Source organism: Festucalex cinctus, chromosome 21 (assembly GCF_051991245.1).
Source record: "Festucalex cinctus isolate MCC-2025b chromosome 21, RoL_Fcin_1.0, whole genome shotgun sequence".
Taxonomy (NCBI): Eukaryota; Metazoa; Chordata; class Actinopteri; order Syngnathiformes; family Syngnathidae; genus Festucalex; species Festucalex cinctus.
The window spans coordinates 6,797,326-6,812,290 of NC_135431.1; the positions used below are offsets into that span (position 1 = coordinate 6,797,326).

Genomic DNA, 14,965 nt, shown 5'->3' on the forward strand with positions numbered 1-14,965 from the left:
ACATTTTTTACTTGTTTTGTGTACTGATGTCTACTATCGACACGCCCCCCAGTTATATTGCAGCATAACCTTCTTTTCCCCTCTTTATTTAGTATTTTACCTTTTCCTTGTTAAAAATGTTTTTTTTTTTTTTTTTTTTTATTTGTTAATGTTCTCTTAAGTGATTCTATTGAATTTGTATTGATTATCTTTCGATGTGATAAAGTTGCGTTTGCAATAATAATAATTAAAAAAAAAATGTAATTTCCGGTTTGAAAAGGGAAAAAGTAGGCGTGTCGTTTACTAACAAGCTACGGTAGTCATCGAGTTACTGACGGCGTTTGTTACTTTTAGAACACTAAAATTTGGGTTTGGCTCACTTTTGCGCAACAGTGCACAGCATTACAAAAAATTCTGGACTAAAATAACTGTATACGGGTTATACTCCACGACGTTGGACGGCTGCTAGCCTGCTACTGCGACCGAGCGCATTAGCACCTGCTTAGATTTTGGCGGAAGCTCATTGAGTGAAACAATCGACGCCATCTGCACGGAAGTACGCCACAAAGCCAGGGAAACAACAAAAGGTGAGATCATGTGTATAAAGCAACAACACCTATGTCAAGTACTTGAAGATCTTCTTACCCTCGTTTTTTTTTTTTTTTAAACACCAGAGTGGGCTCGGAGGCCTAATTGGTCACATTTGTGTTCGATGTGCGTCAGAAGTGAAGCTAAAGTAATTCTTTCCAACACAAGGCCGCAGCACACTGAGCAGTGAACTGTTGAAACAAACAAACAAACAAACAAACATATAAACATATTTTGATGCGCTGAAACGTGAAAACGAGAAAAGGAGAGCAGATGGTTTTGAGATAATGGTTAGGAACAAGGGCTGGACGATTATGTGGGGGGAGGGGGGGGGGATAATCACGATTATTCTTGTTTGAGATTGAAATCATGATTATTTTAAACTATTAAAACTCAACTATTCAAAAAAATGTGATTGCCTTACGCCAGTGCTTCTCAAATAGTGGTGTCCAGTTTTGGTTGAAATGAAAGTAGTCCGGCTAGTTGGTTGGGGGTCACAGAAATAAAGATACCCCCTTGGTTCAATGCTAAAGACATTGTCTTTGTCTTCAGTGTCGTTGTCAGACATGTTTTCATTTGTTTCCAAAGTTAGAATTACGGTGGAACACATGAGTCTGTCAGCTGAATGCAGCGCGCCAGGCAGTGATAAGAGCAAAAAAATAGTTCCAGCCCAGGCGGTAATGGAGTCTGAGTTTTTTCTAATTCAAGTCAGTGCTGATTATTGCACACCACTATAGGTGAGGATGCTATACAGATTAATGTCCAAAAACCCAAACTATCCTGTTAATTTCCTCAGCAGCAAAAAAATTTAAATTGTAACAAGTGCATCTTAGCCGTGTTTGTAGCAGCTCCCACGGAAACCATTCACCTGCCTCAGTATGGCAACCAAAAAAGGTCGAAATACACCATAATTGTGACTGTCACCGTGCAGCACAAAATTGAACAGAAGACGCCCGTCATAATGACATCCGACCTACCTTAGTAGACAGCAAATGTCTTCTTCAGTCCGAACAGGTTTGTAGCCTCATCCAAACAGATTTAGAACGAATGTGTAAGAGATAATTGGTTCTTGTCCGGAAAGCTATTTGGCTCAATATGCGAAGGTGTTTTTTTTTTTTTTTTTTTTTTCCGGCTGGCTTTTTTGTTTTTGTTTTTTTCCTCTCTCTCTCTCGCTGGCTTGAAAGAGCGGCGGCTCGGATTTAGGAGCGGCGGAGCGCCGCTGCTGAGTGAACTAAGCAAAATCATTGCGAGTCACGTTAGCACTTACCACGAGATGCTGATGGGAACTTGAAAGTAAAAGCATTTCAAGGCATAGATCTGCATACATTACACTTGGTAAGGTAAGGTTTATTTTGAAGTTGTTTTCTCTCCGGGTTAGCGCTGTGTACTGTCATGCGTACTGCTGTTGGCTAGACTACGACTTCATCAGCAGGTATCCAAGGCAGAAATGACAAGGACTGATTTCAAACCTAGTAGTCATCGTGTTTTTTTTTAAGTTGTATTTTGATTAATTGCACAGCCCAAGGTTTTATTCTAAAGTCATACAGCACCATGCAGCACCACTCAACAATCTTATGTAATATATTTACAAGATGTACATTTGTCTTATTGCCTTCCAGATCATCCATTGCTCACATGCAGCGAATGTCAATTGACACATGGAGACTTTGACCGAAACGGTTTCAATGGCATCCATCCATGGACCTCCGGCACGAGGCTCTAATGTAACAATCCTGATAAGCAGGGTTCACTCATATCCTCATTGTGAGCTCGTAGAATTCTGGGCCAACTTTGGCCAGGCGAGGGCGCGGGAGTATCAATCCCTGGCCAAAAATATTCAGTCGCCTGGAAACTTATTTCATGACTTTGAGGGAAATCCTGGTGACTTGTGCTTGGCTCAGATTGAAGGTACATGGTATAGGTCCCGCATCATCACAAGAAATGGATCTAACTACCAAGTCTTCCTCATTGACCAAGGGATCACATGTAGCACTACCACAAATCTGTTGGCTTGGGGTAAGAGGGAGCACTTCCAGCTATCACCTGAAGTGGAGTTTTGTGTGCTTGCCAATGTATCGCCACACTCTCCTGAAAATAGATGGTCTCCGTTTGCGCTTGAATTCATGCAGTCCCTTCGAGGACGGACAGTAAAGGCGCATGTGCAAGATGTACTAGTACATGAAAGAAAGCTGCTTCTAGATATACCGTGCATAGCCAGTCAAATGTATGAAATGGGATTAGCAAAGAAACTGGAACCAAGCATGTTCCTGGATTTTGTTCTAAAGTCACCACATCTTAAAACTGAAGCTGAAAAGATTAATCAAACCTCCATGGGTGAAGTTGAGCAACTCCACAAAAAGGATCTGTACATGTTTCCAGAGCTGTCAACAGGAGCTGTGGAGACCGTGGTAGTCACAGAAGTGACCAGTCCACAGCGTGTTTTCTGCCAGTTGAAGGTTTTTTCTCAAGCGTTGAAGAAACTCTCAGAGCAAATCACACAGTGCTGCAGGGGCAGAATGGTCAGCTGCAGTGTAGATCCTGAAATGATAGGGTTTCCTTGTGCTGCAAGAGGAAATGATGGCAGTTGGTACCGCTCTGTTCTGCAACAGGTATTTCCAAGAAGCCAACAGGTGGAAGTGTTGAATGTTGACTATGGTACAAAACAATTGGTTCAAATGGAAAACGTAAGACCACTGGCTCCAGAGTTCTTCAAAATGCCTGTTGTGACATATGTGTGCTCACTCCATGGAATTTTCGACAAGGAGGGTGGATGGACAATCAACCAGATTAACTACCTCAAGTCTTTACTCTTGCACAAGACTCTCATTGCCAAATTCCATTACCAAAGTATCACAGAGGGTGTTTACTATGTTACACTCTATGGTGATGAAAATGCAAACCTCAACAATGTGTTTTGTTTTAAGGAGCATTCTCTGCAGGAGAGTGAAGAAACACTTGGGGAATATGCTATTGGAAACGTGCCACCCAGCAGCCAGCATCCTCCCCAGGTTCAAAATAATGAAGGAATGTCTTCTTCTGGGCAGACCATGATGATGGAAGAAAAGGTGGAGAGAATTACCGTGTTTCCAGTTGAAAGCATCTTACCCGACTCTTCACATGTGGCATGCGTGTCTCACATATCCAACCCGGGCGAATTTTGGATCCAAACACAAAACCATGCAAATGAGCTTGACAAATTAATGGATGGCGTTTTCCATTTGTACAAATCCTCAGACAATATCTACGTGATGGAAACGCCTACCCTTGGTGCCTGCTGTGCAGCCAAAGCAGCTGATGGGGATTTCTACAGAGCAATTGTATCAGAAGTTGGTGAATCAAAAATCAAGGTGTTCTTTGTGGATTATGGCGGAACTGAGGAGGTTGATTGGAGTAACATCAGGACTCTTCCTGATAAGTTTAAAAAATTGCCACAGCTTGCGCTGAAATGTTCACTGGCAGGCCTTAGGCCAAAAGACCTGAGATGGAGTTGCTCTGCCATTGAGTTTTTCACCAAAACGACCACAGACAAACTCCTTAATGTACATGTGATGGGAAAGCACAATGATACACATGTTGTAACACTGACAGATCCCAAGTCACGAGGAGAAAGGGATATTGCCAAGCTGATGTGTTCTTCTGGTCTTGCCGAACGTAATGAGATGAAAAAAACATCCCAAATCTCCAGTGAAAAGCCAGAAACTGGATTCTTGGATGTTAATAAAAACAAGGAGGTTCTTTTTCAGACCCAGAATAACATTGAGCCCTCCAGCAAAGTGTTACAAATTGGAAAGTTCCAGGAAAATATATTTCCTATCGGTAGTGTCCTTGAAGTCAATGTGACTAGCATCGAGAGCCCAAATGATTTTTGGTGTCAGCGTGCTCAAAACTCATGGAAGTTGAAATTGCTGATGCGAGACATACAGAGACACTATGCAGACAGCATTTATGAGCCTCTTACAGAGGCGGCTTGTGTTGTTCGACACCCTGGCAATGGAATGTGGTACAGAGGTCTTGTAATTCGCAAAGACAAACCAACTCAAGTGGTTGTTCTGTTTGTTGACTACGGCCAAACGAAGACAGTCTCTCTCCATGACCTGAGGAAAATCAGCCATGAGTTTCTTCATCTGCACGGCCAAGCATTTCGGTGCAGTCTACTCAACCCTCTGGAGATCATGTCACTTGTAAATGATTGGAATGATAAGGCAAAAGAAAAGTTTCAGAACTTTGTGGAAATGGCTGCCTCTACCTTTGTTCCATTAAAGTGCACTGTGTATGCAGTCGTGTACAATGAAGAGAAACTGGTTGTCAACATCGTGGATCTAGAAACTCCCTTTGAGAGCATCTGCACCAGTATGGCCGAACTTGCCCACTTGACACCTTGCAGGACAATACCCGAACCATCTTACCGCCTGGACACATACTACTACTCAACACACAGCATCAAAATTGGAACTGAAGAACAAGTCAAAGTCACATGTGTGAACGGTGTCGGTCAGTTCTACTGCCAACTTGAGAGGAATGCTGATGTGCTGAAGGACCTTAATAAGAAGGTTGGCAACCTTTGCTATCAGCTTGGCAACGTGAAGCCCCCAACATCATTTCAAAAATTGTGCTTTGCTAAGTACACTGATGGGCTGTGGTACAGGGCACAAATCAAGACACTCCAGCCATCAATCCTGGTTTACTTTGTTGATTATGGAGATACAGCTGAAGTGGACAAATCAGACTTGATTCCTGTGCCCAAAGAGGCCAAGGACATAATGTCTGTCCCTATGCAAGCAGTTTTGTGCAGTCTCTCTGATGTTCCAACAGATGTCCCCAGTGAGGTGAATGACTGGTTTCAATCAGCAGTGACCGAATGTAAATTCCAAGCACTGGTTATAGCCAAAGAACCAAATGGGAGCCTCCTGGTTGAGCTTTACCACAAAAACACTCAAATCAATTCAAAGATAAAGAAAATGTTTCAGTTGCAGGCTCAGACTGAAGGTAAAGCTCACTCCCAGCGCCAGAAAGCTCTTGAGAATGCAAATGGCGTGAAAGAAGCAAAGTCTGTTTCTGCCAAAGTCATCCACAAAAGCAACGCCCTTGAGCCAAAACCAGCGCATCAGGCGAGACAAGTCACACATCCTTCAAGACCGAATTTTCAAAAACTCTACCTAACACCACATCTAAGGCAAAAGCAGAGCAAGCAAATTGATTATACTGAAAGAAAAGAAAATCTCACCGTCACAAACTCTAAATTGGATTCTCAATCACCTGTTGAAGAATCTAACAATGTGCTTCCACAAACCAACTCTCCGAAACTCCCTAAACTTGAAGACATGCCCAATAATGCGATCACATTGGATATGGAGGCAGATGTTTATGTTTCACATTACAACAGCCCATCAAGTTTCTATGTGCAGCTCGTCCGAGAAGAGGATGAAATATTCTCCCTGAATGAAAAGCTGAATGAAACATTATCCACTCCCAAAATCAGCATCAGTGAGGTAGATGCAGGTGACCTAGTTGAAGCAGAGTTTCCTGATGATTCCTTATGGTACCGGGCAAGTGTTAAAGAAGTGGTCTCCAACTCTAAGGCTCTTGTAGAATTTGTTGATTTTGGCAACACAGCACAGGTGCTATTTTCCAAACTAGCCAAACTCAATCAGGCTTTTGTGCAGTTGCCGAGGTATAGCACACACTGCATGCTAAGTGAAGCTGAATCTCTTGAGCCACTTGATGCTGAGGTGGTGTCCACTCTGAAAAGAGAGATTGGCTCGAATGCAGAAAAAATTCTGAAATGTCGATTTGTGCAGCAGTTGGACTTGATGTGGCAAGTCACTCTTGTGGATAATGGTGTGCAGGTCACATGCAAAGCACCACTAGCATGTCTTGAAATTCAATCTGAACCTGAACATGAGATGGACACGAGTGCACAAAACTCGGAAATGTCATTGAATTACCGGCATTTAGAATTTACAGAGGGACAACAGCTGGACGTTTACGTCTCAGCTTTTGGTGGTGATCACACGTTTTGGTGTCAGGCCGCTGACTCCGTCACACTTGATAAGCTGTCTGAAAGTCTCTCAGAAATTGGAAATGCAGCTTTTAATTCACATGCCAACATCAGCGCCTTCTCACCTGGCGCACCATGCATGGTGTTTTTCGCAGAGGATCAGCTTTGGTGCCGTGGTGAAGTAGTGAGCCAAGACGGAGACGACCTTTCAGTTCTGTTTGTAGACTACGGAAACACGGATAAAGTTACCGGCACAGATGTGAGGGAAATACCACCTGAACTGTTACAGACTCATTTACAGGCTTTTTTGTGTAAGCTTGATGGTTTTGATGCGTCTCATGGCTCTTGGTGTGACGGGGCTGCCGAAGAATTGACTTCAATTGCAACAGACAAGTTATTGCAGATGACTGTTGCCAAGGCTTACAGAGAAGACGGAAAGAACATGTACCTTGTGCAGTTGGAGTGTGAAGGTCAGAGGTTAAATGAGACTATGAAACGCTGGTGGATGACTTCCATAGTGGACGCTGAACCGGATGTCGCACAGCACATGCCGGATGAAGAACTAGGTCCAATTCATGTGACTGTGGAAAAAACAGAAAATGAAACCCCCGAGAGTAAAAGCACAAGTCTTGCTGTTCCTGTTGCTCACACTGGAGTAGATAGTGATAGTGGTCCTCCAAAGGACATTCAGAGCACTGTGGATTGTCTTCACACTTCAATCCTTTCATCCGAGTCCCCACTCGAAGAGAGTTGTTCCTCTGAAAGTGAAGAGGTAAACATGGTCCCCACTGTTTTGATTCGTCACAATGAAACCGTTTCACAGATTGATAGTGGAAGACAAGAACATGTGTTGCCCTTGCAAAATTTGGAAAAGAAAGCTGTTCAGAGTGGTCAAGACTTTGGTGAGGAAGCTGCCTCTGTGATGGACAAATCTTCGTCGGATGACATAAAATCTCCACCAGCCGAGACCCTTCAGGAAGCTGCCGAGAGCGGCCAAGACTTTGATGAGGAAGCTGCCTCTGTGATGGACGAATGTTTGTCAGATGACAGAAAATCTCCATCAACCGAGACCGTTCAGGAGGCCATCGATGAGTCTGGGATTCTATTGTCTCCAGATGAATTGGTGGATCGCCACACCATAAGCGACTGCTCTATTGACACAACCGATTCTGCAGGTAAGTCCTTTGTTTTGTATAATGTGTGCAGGGCTTGACGTTAACACTTGCCAAATATGGGAGAATCTTGTCAGTGGCATGCGACAAGGCCACTCTCACGAGCCACTTTTGTGACTGCTCGCAAAAAGTTAGGGGTATTTGGCTTTTAGGTGAAACGTATGGAAAATGTAAAAAGTTCACGCTACAGTGATATCAGGAAAGTAGGACATTTAAGTAGAAGGATGCACTGGTGATTTCCTCATCTCAAACAATTGAATGAAAGAAAAGTTAATTGGTGCGTACACGGCAACAAAAAAATTTCAACATCTATGTAACTCATGTGCCCTAGAGCATCAATTACAGTTTGATATATTATATTATATATTAATATATGTTGTATGTTACCGCAAAGCTTAAACTTTGTTTATGTTCATCTTTCGTAGCTCTTGAAGACATCTCATGTAAAGCAAAACAAAAACAAAAACCAACAAAATATTTATTTATTAAACTATTCATTTATTTATTTTATCAAATGTGGAAATTGTGCCAACACAATCCATGTTATTCAACAACAAAAGAGCAGCTACTGAATGCTGATTGACCTGTGAGCAAAAAGTTCATGTCAAGCCCTGAATGTATGTCTTAAGTGTTTAATATTACTGTTGTGTGTTCTATTTCCAGATGCAAATGTTTCTACGGATTACAAGGTTGCAAATCCAAATCCAATTATGAGTGGGGCATCTGTAAAAATGGTAAATCCTTTGTACTTCGCATTAATTTATGGTTTGTGTTTGCACAGTATCTATAAAATATTGGACAAATTTTCAGAAGTAATGAATGAATTGGGAAAAATTTAAAAGGTTGCTCCTATTTGCTCTAATGTATAAATAATTGCTTCCATGACTTGGTGCAAACAGAATCGTTGCGTCTTCTCACACACCATTGGCATTTGAATTCTTGATTAAGTGTGGGGATAATTAACTCATTCCCTGCCAGTCCAGTAAACAAAAAAAAAAGATCTTTGACGTCTATAGTCGTTAGGGGTGTGAATTGTAAGAACATATTTTATATACAGTATATTATGTTGTGAAGTAGGGGTGTGAATTGCCTAGTACCTGACTATTCGATTCGTATCACGATTCACAGGTCACGATTCGATTCGATACCGATTAATCCCGATACGAATTTATAAGTCAATTGTTGCGATTTTTTTTCATTCAAATTTAGAAAATACCAATCAGTAAGCTTGTAGAGTGTAAGATTTATATGAAAATGTATTATTTATTTATCTGAAATTTCAGTCTTATAGAGGTTGTAATCTGTTTCATGTTTGAACAGCATTAAAATAAAATATTAAGGCTTAATGTTCCGTTCATATAACATTCTTCCATGCTCAAGGTGTGAATCCTAAAAAAAAAAAAAAAAATCGATTCTGCAGATTATTGAATCGATTCGAGAATCGCGCGATGTAGTATCGCGATATATCGCCGAATCGATTTTTTTTAACACCCCTAATAGTCGTCAATGGCAGCGAATGAGTTAACAATTCATAGAATTTATTTTTTATTTTTTCAATAGACGGGAGTGTTCTGAACTCTTGTTTCGATGCCAGTGTTGTATTGAGCAAAATTGTGAAAGTCTGTGGATATACTGTAAACGTTTTTAAATCACAAAGTACTTCACACAGAATCAACAGTGCCAAATGAATGAATCAAATATTTGGACCATCGCAAGTTAATAAGTGGTTAAAAAAAATAGTAATCTTCTTTTGTTCTTGTAATTGACCTCAAAATAAAGTATCATTTTTGTCTCCTTTTAAAGGTCCCTCGTGACGCCGTTATGAACTACGTGGTTCCTCATGAGAAAGCTGACGTCACTGAAGAATCACAACTGGTATCATCATGCTATTATTTTGTTTTTGTTTTTTTTATTAATCCAGCACTGCTAATAATATATTTTTCTTTTAAGTGAAGTACTCTTGACCTTTTGAGAAAGGAAGGAGAAAAAAAAAGGAATGATGACATTGGTGTGCAACCGATGCATTACCGTGGCATGTATATGAAAACGGTGAAGGATTATCACCAAAATAATGCTCATAATCTGAAACTCATTTTTTAAAATTCTATTTTTAAGTTGTAAAACTGGCTCTTCTTGTTGCTTCGTAGATGTGTAGATGAGCTATTAATCATAGTCAACGGAAGTTGCAATATTTTGGATTATAGTAATGTTTCATATGCATAAAGTTTAATGTTAAACGTGTGAATAATTCCGTGATAACTTGGCATTCTTGTTCCCGATCGACGAGGCACTATACAGTGCACAGCCACACAGTTATGTTGCGTGATGAAATTAAGGAATTTTTCTCATCTGAATTAGAATCTAAATGTTGTGTTAAATTGCTCTAGTGTTTCAAAATGTTCAATATGTATTTGATCAAAATTCAAATTTTCTGAATTAATACAAACAACTTGAAGTTATTAAGTCGTGAATGATTATTCTGCTGTGGAGCGTTTCAGTAGCAGTATTGAGGTACTAAATATTATTATTTTATTTTTTATTTTTTATTTTTTATTTTTAAACTGATGCTATAATATGCCACTCTTTTGTTCCTCTTGTAAAAAAAAAAATATATATATTATTATTATTATAAAAATATATTATCTCGTTTAGATCGATATAACTGAGGATAATGTATTGGTTGAAGTGAATGCATAGTCAGGTTTGTTCTCGTCATCCCAGATATAAAAATGTATGACAACTCCTGGTTTATTAGCGGCCTTTAAACGTGTACTTTATTGCGCAACCACATTCGAGTCACGTATCAGCACAGTTTCCTCGACAGATGTAGTAGCCGCTCAATATGCACGATTGTAGGGTTTGCTTGTTAGGAGGGAAAAAAAAAAAAAAAAGTAATTCCGCTTTTTTTGTTTTTCAGGGAGCCGTGACTGCGAAGGTGATCCGTTCTGTTCAGGAGTTGACAGGTATCTACTAGGGATGTAACGATATCCAAACATCACGATACGATATTATCACGATATGAAGTTCACGATACTATAATTATCACGATATTGTGGGGGGCGTTGGCGATATTTAAAAAAGATCACAATATTGTAAAAAAGAGCTCATACTAAAAAAAAAAAAAAAAAAAAGCACAATATTGTACATAACAACAATGCATGTAAACCACCTCCAATCTCTAATAACAATATTGAGGCACTTACTTGGTAATGCAAGCACACATTGATCGCTTCACAAGCAAATGATGTTCCTTCATCTGACTATTAGACTTCGACTGAGACTTGACTTTATTGATCCCTTTGGGATGGCTCACTCTGGGAAATGTACATTTCCAGCAGCAATAAGAACAGATAATAAAATAAAAAAAATTCAATAAATAAATAAGGTTATTGCACCAGATATTGAATTAATAATAATAATAATAATAATAATATTAATAATACAAATTTAAACATAGATGGCCAAAACATCCATAGTGAAAATTAAATTGCACTAAAAAACTAGCCACCAGAGGGTGCTATAACTGCACAAATTTTTTATTTTTTTTTCAACAAATGTGTTCCTTGTAAATATTGTGAACATGACGACGACGATATTGTGGCAGTTTTAATATCACGATAATGCCCTTATCGTGCCATCCCTAGTATCTACATAAGATCTCACATGATGCAGAAATAAACTGTGATATGACATATTGACGAGGTTTTGTCATGAACCTGGTTGACATGTCATGAAATTATCAACCAGTAGAGAGCACTATTTCCTCCACCATTACTACTCTATAATCTTTGCCCCCCAAAAAAACTCAAACTGAAACGCTTTCAAAATGTTAAAAATATGTAACTAACTATTCTGCTGAAAAACGCATTAAATAACCGAATATCATATTTGTATTGTAGATCCAAATGAGCAGAGTGATGGTGTAATGGCGGCAGGAAACCATCGTCGCATCAGTGTGAGAGAAGAGGAAACGGTAATTTGCATCACACTATATTTCCACACGAGTTGTGTACACATCTGTAATGTTTTTTTGTTTGTTTTTTTTTCATTCTGTGCTTGATTCCGAGTTGGAGTCAGAACATGCGGTGTCTAGATAAGTTTTTGTGGTGCTTTTGTTTAGAAAGTGATGCTAAAGGGAGAAACAAGAGGTTCTTAATTGTGTGTTGGTGTATGTGCATGATTGTTTATGAGTGAGCAAGTGTCTGAAAATGATGAATTGTTTGCTCATGTTAGCAATTTTATTTCCTTTCTGTGGAAGAAAGTGGCCATTTGGGAATCCTGGTAAATTTGTGCTCATATTGTGAACAATCTTGAGGCACGATGGGGACCTTAAAAACAGATTAAATATTAGCATTCATGTTTATGTGTGGAAAGAATTTTGATGGAACTTATTTTTTATTTACGTTCCTCACAAATAGGGATATTAAGGCACTATTAATGTCTCTAAACTTTTGAATGCACGTCTGGCTCTTCTATATTGGCCACTGTGCTCTGACAAAAAATCCTGTTTGAAATTTTGCAACGGTTTGATAATGTTGACCAACCTTTCCTTGTTATCTTCGCTTCATGATGTGAAAACGTGATGAAGAGGATTGTTCAAATATTAATTATAATTGATGCAGGATAAGTAGTGGTCAAATTATGGATCAAAAACCTGCAGTGAATTTTGCTATTCTACTGTTTGAAAACGAGTTAAGCAAAAAAAAGTATTTAACAGGGATGCACGATATGTATATTGGACCGATAATTATCGACCTAATATCAGGAGAAAATTACGTCATTTGTATCGGTCAGATATTGCAAATTTAGACCGATTGATTAAAAGCAGTCTTAAAAAAAAAAAAAAAAAAAAAAAAAAAAAATCCACTGTGTAAGTCGAAGCTTCCACTGCATAACGTAGGTCACAACTTTTTTTTTTTTTTTTTTGCCTGAATGCAGATGTTTCATTTTTTTGTTTCCTGAAAAATCTGAAGAAAAAAAAAAGACTGTCTTCTTGCTTATCCTAGACATAAGAAGACACATATCTAAGACATATTTATTTTAATTATTTATTGTAGGTCCCAAATGAACCATTGCTTCCTTTTGAGCCTTCTACTGGGAATGTAATTGGTAAGTTATGTGCTATGTTATTGGCACAATACAGTATATCAAATAATACTGCATTGTCAATGATAACATGACTTAAATATTGGATTAATTGAATCTGCAGTGCATTAAGAGATAGATGTATGGTTAACATGAACATGTGAAAATGTAATATCGATGTTAGATGGAGAATTTTTTTTAAAATCCATGTTTTGTTTTTTTTTTAAACAGAATTTTCCTCAGAAAAGCTGCTGCCAATTCCAGAAGAGGAGGAGATGTTCATGCAGGACGAGGTAACGCAGAATCCGCCAAGGAATACTTTCCAAACGGTTCACGATGTGTTGTGCGTTTGCAGAGTAACACGATGGCAGAAGACGACATGTCAGATTTTTGTCAAGGTGAACATCCTGGTTTGTAGCTCCTTTTCACCCCCTCTAATGATCAAGCTAACTGTTTACATTGAAGAATAAAAACAAAGTGTACGTTTTCAACTCTTGTCGACACAGAGGCGGGATGCCGCACACAACTGTGTCAAGATCAGGTAGTTCACGTCATTCTATTCACAAAAACATCTTAATCCAAAATGACTAGCATGTGTTTTGCTACTTTTCAGACTGATGTTGAGGAGGTGATCTGTCTTGTCAGAGACTTGTGTTTGAAAGACACCCATGTGCAAGAAAATGTGGCCGCCATGCATGGTGGTAATAAATGTTCAGTCTCTATTAGCATAGATCACGTAGATGTGGTTTTTAAATTGGGATGCTGACATGTCGTTTCTGTTGTAGACCAAAATGAGGAGGAAAAAAAGAATGCAGAGTACAACAAAGTAAGAAGACGACACTGATTGAATTAAACTGGAACATTTTATCAGTAACTCTTTGAAATTCATAATGAAGTGAGCGATCATTTTATTTTTCTAAAGGAACCAGTTTTTCTAATGTAATTATGCTCCATACATCAGTGGTCAAAACACATCTAGTGTGGTATTTCTATATCTAGGGCTGCTCGATTATGGGGGGGGGGGGGGGGGGATAATAATCCCGATTATTTTGGCAATAATTTAAATTAGGATTATTCAAACTATTCAAAAAACTTGTTTACGCATTAAAAATATGAAGACCAACTAAAAGTGTAATATTTATTTATGTTGGCAAAAACAAGAAAATGTTGACACATTTAAAAATATTAAGACCAATTAAAAAAAAAATAGAAACAATATAATTATTTAAGTTCCTTTTGGACCAAACAGAATTTATAATAATATATTTTTATAATAATATATAATAGTAGGACGATCATTTATTTTTTGGTACAAAACAAGAAAATATTTAAACGTAAAAAACAAATAAAAAATATTAAGACTAATTATTTGAAACACTAGAATTATGCAAGTTCATTTTGAATGAAACATATGAAATTATTTTAAAGTTGGAAAAAGTGCAAATGTATTTAAACAATTTAAAGATTAGTATTAAGAATCTTTTTTTTATTTTTTATATATATATATATATATACTGTATAACGATTGCTTAGTTTGTAATTGTGGAGTGTAATTGTAATTATTATTATTATTGTAAATATTATAATTATATATATAATATTTATTATTTTTTATTTATTTATTTATTTATTTTTCTCTCCAAAGGAGTCCGGTGACGGCGTCCATAGGGCTCCATTGTCCCCTGATGACAGTATTGGTAGGTGTTGATTTTTAAAAATATATATATATATTTTTTATTTTATTATTTTTTTTGTTAATATAAAGAATGCTAGCATTCTTGACAGTTGTAATATTTTTGGCAAAAGCTTACCACAGAGATGGGTGTCTGGGCTCTCACTTTGAGAAACTCGGTCGTCTGGGAGGGGCGATGAGAGGAGCCAGATGAGTTGGCTCGGGCATCCTGTTCGGGTGCCTCCCTTTTTCCCCCCAGTGATCATGATGTAATTTTTTTATTTATTATTTTTAGGTGATAAATTCTCAGACCTGATTCACCAGTCTCGGGTCAAGGATGACGCCAATACTGCGCCAGAAGAGTGAGAGCCAGCGTTTACATGTTAAATTGTTTTGTTGAGTTTTTTTTTGTTTTTTTTGTTCGAGTTAAAGGTTAGCACAAATGTTATTAAAAGTCACTTGGTTTGCACT

At 38.3% G+C, this 14,965-nt stretch overlaps 1 protein-coding gene across 3 annotated transcripts; it reads left to right on the forward strand.

Moving 5' to 3' along the window:
• The first annotated feature begins 252 nt into the window (after positions 1-252).
• On the forward strand, positions 253-14,963 carry tdrd6a (tudor domain containing 6a). 3 transcript variants are annotated; one of them, XM_077510222.1, is made up of 14 exons: positions 253-566; positions 2,187-7,740; positions 8,401-8,471; positions 9,541-9,612; positions 10,655-10,700; positions 11,637-11,692; positions 12,795-12,846; positions 13,054-13,115; positions 13,178-13,232; positions 13,329-13,363; positions 13,436-13,523; positions 13,608-13,648; positions 14,468-14,519; positions 14,790-14,963. In XM_077510222.1, exons 2-14 carry the CDS (start codon positions 2,226-2,228, stop codon positions 14,858-14,860), a joined length of 6,216 nt encoding a protein of 2,071 aa, XP_077366348.1. In that variant the 5' UTR covers positions 253-566; positions 2,187-2,225; the 3' UTR covers positions 14,861-14,963. The 3 variants fall into 3 exon arrangements, with proteins under 3 accessions (XP_077366348.1, XP_077366346.1, XP_077366347.1); XM_077510220.1 differs by having other exon boundaries at positions 254-566; positions 11,637-11,710; XM_077510221.1 differs by having other exon boundaries at positions 254-566; positions 11,637-11,710; positions 13,178-13,220.
• Positions 14,964-14,965: the final 2 nt, after the last annotated feature.

Excerpts from the sequence above, each read along its gene's own strand:
- tdrd6a (XM_077510220.1), top strand. The coding sequence starts at position 2,226 with ATGGAGACTTTGACCGAAACGGTTTCAATGGCATCCATCCATGGACCT. Across the intron at positions 13,524-13,607 it reads TGTGGCCGCCATGCATGGTG|ACCAAAATGAGGAGGAAAAA; the intron begins GTAATAAATGTT and ends TTTCTGTTGTAG. Across the intron at positions 13,649-14,467 it reads AGAATGCAGAGTACAACAAA|GAGTCCGGTGACGGCGTCCA; the intron begins GTAAGAAGACGA and ends TTCTCTCCAAAG.